General features: G+C 31.6%; 1 protein-coding gene across 2 annotated transcripts; it reads left to right on the top strand.

Moving 5' to 3' along the window:
* Positions 1-1,074: 1,074 nt before the first annotated feature.
* Fbxo42 (F-box protein 42) lies at positions 1,075-4,189 on the top strand. 2 transcript variants are annotated; one of them, XM_018456607.1, is made up of 8 exons: positions 1,075-1,415; positions 1,526-1,690; positions 2,001-2,344; positions 2,649-2,809; positions 2,901-3,034; positions 3,214-3,353; positions 3,452-3,582; positions 3,673-4,189. In XM_018456607.1, exons 2-8 carry the CDS (start codon positions 1,567-1,569, stop codon positions 4,187-4,189), a joined length of 1,551 nt encoding a protein of 516 aa, XP_018312109.1. In that variant the 5' UTR covers positions 1,075-1,415; positions 1,526-1,566. The 2 variants fall into 2 exon arrangements, with proteins under 2 accessions (XP_018312109.1, XP_018312110.1); XM_018456608.1 differs by having other exon boundaries at positions 1,075-1,690; positions 2,904-3,034.
* Positions 4,190-6,957: the final 2,768 nt, after the last annotated feature.

The following is a 6,957-nucleotide window of genomic DNA, read 5'->3' as shown; positions in this document are numbered from 1 at the left end:
AGTTTAGTGCAGGAATAAAAAACAGATCTATAAAATGTAAAAGAAAGATGTTCTATCGGTAAATAAAAATATCAAATTATAATCGTAAAATTAATGCAAATTACAAATTACTGACTTGACAATTTAGCATTTTATTTAATAAATGATATTATAAATTTATAAATTTCTCTAATAATGAATTCGACTGAACGCACTTAGTGCGCAAATATTTCGAATTATAAAATACGTATTTTACCTAATAATACAATAAAATATATTGAGTATTTCAGGATTTAATCGACTTCTATATTTATGTATAAACATATCTTTACGTTATTTTGTGTATGACGACTTTAATGTGCACCAGTGCGCACTAGTGCTTCCAATCGAATTCGCTATAATAAATAGAATCTTATTTTATATTCGTTTTAAAGTATCTTTTTCATTATCATTAGCGTTTACAGTACGTTCTAAAGCTTTGATGGAAAGCACTTGTTTTTGCTGTGTCCAATCATGCCATAGGTTTCTCTGCTTCAGCAGAGAAAACTAATCAGCACGCGTCGTGCCGATGGGTGCATTCAGTGGCTGCATTCAGCGGACTCAACAGTTGAGTGGGCGTTCGCTGCTATTGACGTATTCTTCTAGATCTAAAATTATGATTGGATGATCTAAAAGAATACACCAATAACAGCGAGCGCTCACTCAACTGTTGAGTCCGCTGAATGAGCCCAGTACCACGACCGCTCACTGAGCGCTCAGTGAGCTCTTGTATCTGTTTGGTCTATATTTTTAATTCTAACGGAATATGCCAATAAGATGCAAGCGCTCACTGAGCATTCAATGAGCGATTGTAGTACTGAATACACCCATTTTGTTTGGTCTATATTTTTAGTTCTAATGGAATATGCCAATCAGATGCAAGCGCTCACTGAGCGCTCAGTGAGCGGTTGTAGTACTGAATGAGTGCGATGTGTGTTGTCCAAAAGCCTTGATGGAAAGCTCCCATAATGCAAGAGCGATTGCGACAGCCAATCAGAAGCATTAATGGTTAGTATTATTGTTTCTGATTGGCCTTTATTTATTTTAGAACGAGTTTGCGATGGCATTATAAATTCCGCTTTAAATCTGGAGTCTAGAGGAAATTAGGAAAAACTCCTATCTCTCAGCAAAGAGAATTTCCAAATTCCAACAGTTGTAAGATAAATTGAGATAAACACTCTGTTGAACGCGGTCAATTTGTGGCATAACAGACAGTTAATAAAAAAACAGTGCAACAAAACACAACAAAAAGCCATTTTTGAGCATATTCCTATTTTTCTTACAGTTTGGGTTACACACTTATCTTGTAAACTATTCTGAATTACAGTTGTTTTGTAAAATTGTCAAAATTGTTATGTACGATAAAGGAAATGCGCACACACTCGTCAAGTAAAAAGGTTCGTACAACGATGCCTTCATAAAAAAAATGTATTTTCAAGAATGAACTTTTTTATCTCCATGTGGAAATGAGGATATCTCAAGTCCAAAATTTTTGCACAAAGTACAGTCGATTTTCGTGGTACGCTTGTGATTGTTACTCCATGCAAAATGCAATGCAAAATCAATGATCTACCCGACGAATTGTTGGAGTATATCCTAAGTTTGATACCACCTTACAAAGATCTCCAAGAGTGCAGGCTCGTTTGTAAAAGATGGTACCGCACTACCAAAAGTACGTGCTTATCTTTTACATTATTCTTTACATGCTTATCTATATATCAAACATATGAATATGTTGTATAAACATACTAATGTAGAATAAATTTGATATATTGATATATATGACATTCTTTATACATCTTTATTACATGTTAGATATATAAAGACATAGAATAAGTATGCTGGTACAGAGTAAATTCGATATATTGATATGTGTATTAATCTTTATGTACTTATTTGTATATCAAACATATGAATTTGCTATATAAATGAACTATCAATCCCATCAATCAGTTCCACATAATATATTTTTTGTTAACTAGATGTAATAGAGCACAATGAAGCACATTTTCAAAAATCTGTTGCTTTTGGATCTTTGCTATGGGATTCATTACCGTCTATGCACTGGATATCTACTATTGGAAAAAGACACTCACATTCTGCTTGTATATATGATAACTCCATGTATGTCTTTGGTGGCTGTACAGCTACAATGACAACGTTCAATGATTTATGGCAGTTAGATTTAGGCACAAGAACATGGATTAGACCAATCACTATGGGCAACTATCCATCGCCTAAAGCTTGTGCCACTATGCTTTATTATAGGAACAGCTTAATTTTATTCGGAGGTTGGTCTCATCCGTCACCATATCCTTTACATCAGGTAATTATTTAAATGAGAAAATGATAGTTTCCGTTGAGACATTGTGTGTGCATGTATATATATTTATACATATACATTTATACATTTATTAGACTTTTATAAAAATATTCTTAAATTAGATTTATAATCAAATTTATAATCAAATCAGGAGCTAGGAGGTACATAAAAATACTGTAATTTTACTGTTTAATAAATTTTGTTGCAAACTTATTTTCTACAGCTTGCATTATTTATTTTACATACAATTTGTAATTTTAAAAAATAGACATATTGAAATATATTAAAGTAGATAATATATTTTCAGCAATGGAAATTGTTTAATGAATTACATGTATACTGTATAAAATCAAATAAGTGGACCGCTATAAACACATTAGAAACTCCACCACCAACATCTGCACATTCTGCAACAATACATAGAAATTTAATGGTTGTTTTTGGTGGAGTTTGTAATGGATACTACAGGTATATTCTTGTAAAATTACATATGAGTGCATGAAAGTAAAATATATACTGTATATTTTTTATGCTCAACATTGCTTATCTTATTTTAAAGTAGTTCTAATGATGTATGGTGTTTAAATTTGGATTCGTACACCTGGCACAAACAAAATACATCAAATTTGAAACCACAGCCACGTTACGGCCAGTCACAAATTAAACTTGGAGAGAAACATTTACTTGTGCTTGGTAAAAGAAATATCTACTTATGCTTGATATTATTCACTTTTAAGATTGTATTTTGATATTGAAACAAGTATTAATTTTGTTAATTTTTTTTTATATAAGAAACATTGAAATTTCCATTTATTACTGTCAAAATAATTAAACATAATTATATAATTACGTGGAAATTTGAAAATCTACAGGGGGTTGTACAGGACCAAATGCTGCTATGAATGATGCTTGGCTGTTAACAATGGAAGGTGAGTCTTGGACATGGAAGAAAGTCAATATGCACAATACTGAATGGGCACCAACGCGTATTTGGTGTCATCAGGCTTGTAAGGTATGTAATTTAATTCCATTAAAATGCTACTCCATTGAATATAATTGGCTCATATATTGCTAGATCTTAATATATATAAAATACTGTTATTTGCATAGGTGGGAAATTATATTATTGTACTTAGCAAAAATAGACGTCAAACAAAGCCAAATGATATGAGTATCTCATTAAAAAAGGTTCAAAGGAGTACTTCACCACGTTTATGTGAATCAAATCTTTTGCCCGAAAGGTCTGATGCAATTGCAATATAGCATTGTAAAGAGATACACTGACAAACAATTGTAATGACTTTGCTATTATTATTAATCGAATTTTTTAGGCAAGGAAACGTATCTACTGTAGATAAGGATGAAAATATAAATGGACGGCATGGAGCATTCTCCAGATCACATTCGCAAAATGCACATCCTTCATCACATACATCTAATATCCCAAAAACGATACCGTTTTATGGTGATAATACTCTAAGTATGGCCGCATTTCGCGATCAACCTCTTCGTAGTAACGCAATCACGAATAGACAACGTCAGTTGGAATCGCTAAGAAGAATGGAGGAGAAAATTCGTAATAAGAAGACACAGCTGGTGAAAGTATCCAAAAAAGCTGAGAACACATTATCGATATTTGTATTGGATATTACTAATGTTCTTTCGGACGACTGCAATGCTTTGTGGATTCCCTTAAAACAAAATGATCATTCGGGACCCGATGAGAGAATTCTGTATTCTCTTGTAGTGGGAAGGGGAGAATTAATAGTTTTTGGGGGTATTCGTAGAGATGATTCTGTAGTATATAATGATCTCCATTTTATAAACCCACCTCGATATGTTATTTAATATTGAAAAACAATTAAACATAATATCATATTGTTTTATGTTATTACTATAATTTTTTTTCAAAGATTTTATTTTTATTCAATATAATTATAATATATAATATAATATTAAATGTAGCAAACGAGTGATAAAAAACATGTCAATTGTTTGTATTAAATCAATATTTATACAATAATTTACCTTTAAACTCTAAATATATTACAAAAAGATGAAGAACTAATTGTGTGTACAAAAAATGAAAATAAACAAGAATGAAAAGTAGAATTAAATATTCGTTATAAGACTTTATTATATAGAGTTTAAAAGTTAATTATTAATTATGTATATAATAATCTTTTTATTTTGTTTATTATGGTTTATATTTCAGAAATGGTACAATGCTTTACAAATATATTATGAGTGTGAAAAAATAGATTTAATAATTTAAATTTTATAACAAGATTATATGGTTGCTACATTAGATATTGTCCATAATTACTATATTATTAAAATCTGAATTGTCTTTAATTTGTTTGACTATTTTTAAACTATCAGATATTTAGAAGATATAATCTATTTCTCAACTGATACATTTAAAAATAAATAAGATGTTAATAAAGATTTATAATACATAACATTTTTTATATTTTGACTACATTAAATTTTAATGAAATAATATAAATTATAATATCATTTTTAGACCGTGTATGTGAGAGACACAACCGATAAATTAGAGCCCTATACGGTCGAAGCTAGATCTTAAAATGCTTTAAATAATTCAATCTTTAATCACTAAATATGATATATATGTACTTGACATATACCACAGTATATACAGTAGCGCAACTCTCACGATTTCACCGTGGATAAAAATGAACTGCACATGCGCGAGCGAGGTATGTAACCAATCAGGGCACTTATATTCCATCTCGCTTCTTCTCTTTATTGTCGCTGTCTGTCTGCACCGTTGAAATGTCCATATAAGGGATTTAAATAGCCATTTAACGGAAAGTGACAGTTTTGATTAATTATAACTGATTAGTTTTCTCTGTTGAATGCAGCCCCCCCCATTATCAATTAGTTAACATAATAGGTACGTTTCAGCGGAACACAGTTTTGAAACCATTTTTATGATTGTGTGCTAAGATAGAATCCATCAATCCTCTAGATCTAAAAGTATAATACAATCAGCGCAAAGAAAACTTCCAACATTTGCGAAATAAACGCTGAACGCAGTCATTTTTTATTCGTTTTTTAAAATAACATGTAACAGGTTTAATATTGTTATGATTTGAGATATAGTAAATTGAATTAGTCGAATAACTGGATTTTATCTGAAAAATATAAAAAGAAATTTAAAAAATAAATTTAACGCCGTTTTTTTAACAGTAAAGGAAGAATATTTCAAATTGGAGATTAAGTAATATCGATTAGTTAAAATAAAACGGATTGTTATATTATTATTAGTTCTCTTATTGCGTTTATATTTTGTAACTCTGACTATCATTGCAAATAAAAAAAGGTTAAGTATAAGTACGAATCTCCTTATATTTCCTGAGAAATAAATGTATATCTATTATGTTTCATTTTTATTTTATTTTCTGTTTTAAATATAATATATATTGTGTAGGTCTGTTATTTTTCGAAGGTTCTGAACTTATTGGATCAGTGTACACCAGTTCAGAACTTACAGTGGAAAAAGAACAGACCTTATGCAATAAAGTAAAAAAAGAGAAAAGGTTACAACAGAGAGAAGAGGTGAGATGGAATATCAATGCCTAGATTGGTTACATACCTCGCTCGCGCATGTGCAGTTCATTTTTATCCACGCTGACATCAAAGGTGCCGACAGAGAGTTGCGCTACTGTATATACTGTGCATATATACCACAATTGTAGTCTAACAAACTGTGTACCGAAATATTTCCGGACTAAACACAATTAAACCACTGCAGTAATTTCGCGAATTAAATTAAATTCTAATAATTTCGATGCTCAATCAGGTATCATATTACAAAGATGTTAATATGCTGAAAAAACTGTAATTAAATTTATTGCGAAAAATATTACCTCGGCTGGGAGTCGAACCCGGATCTTTTGTATTCCGTACGAGTGTCCTGAGCCATTAGATTGCCTCGGTGGCCAATTAATCCATCGGAATTGACCAATCTGTCAATTCTTCAAACAAAATGACAAATGCGATTGGTCAATTCCGATGGACTAACTGGCCAGTTAAGTTAACTGAGCTTGGTGACAGTGGCCCTAAGCTTATTCGATGATTAGTAACTGTCAACCGCAATTGGTCAATTCTACTAAACAGCAAACGCGATTGATCAGTCAACGGCCGATTAAATTAACTGGCGTTGGTGAAACTGGCCCTAATTGACGAGATATCTCTTCAGTTTGCAAAACAAAAAATGCTTTAATTATATCTAGTAATTCAAAGAGAGAGAGAGAGAGAGAGAGAGAGAGAAAGATGAGAAGAGAAGAGAGTATAGAAAAAATACAAGAAAACGCGCATGCGCTGAGACAACGTATGTGCATATGCGTCGACGAAAGAGAGATCTTTTAGCACAGTATATACAGTAGCGCAACTCTCTGTCGGCACCTTTGATGTCAGCGTGGATAAAAATGAACTGCACATGCGCGAGCGAGGTATGTAACCAATCAAGGCATTGATATTCCATCTCACCTCTTCTCTCTGTTGTAACCTTTTCTCTTTTTTTACTTTATTGCATAAGATCTGTTCTTTTTCCACTGTAAGTTCTGAACTGGTGTACACTGATGCAA

This window comes from Mycetomoellerius zeteki, unplaced genomic scaffold (genome assembly GCF_001594055.1).
Source record: "Mycetomoellerius zeteki isolate Tzet28-1 unplaced genomic scaffold, Tzet1.0 scaffold583, whole genome shotgun sequence".
Lineage (NCBI taxonomy): Eukaryota > Metazoa > Arthropoda > Insecta > Hymenoptera > Formicidae > Mycetomoellerius > Mycetomoellerius zeteki.
This window is presented reverse-complemented; position numbering and strand designations above follow the sequence as displayed.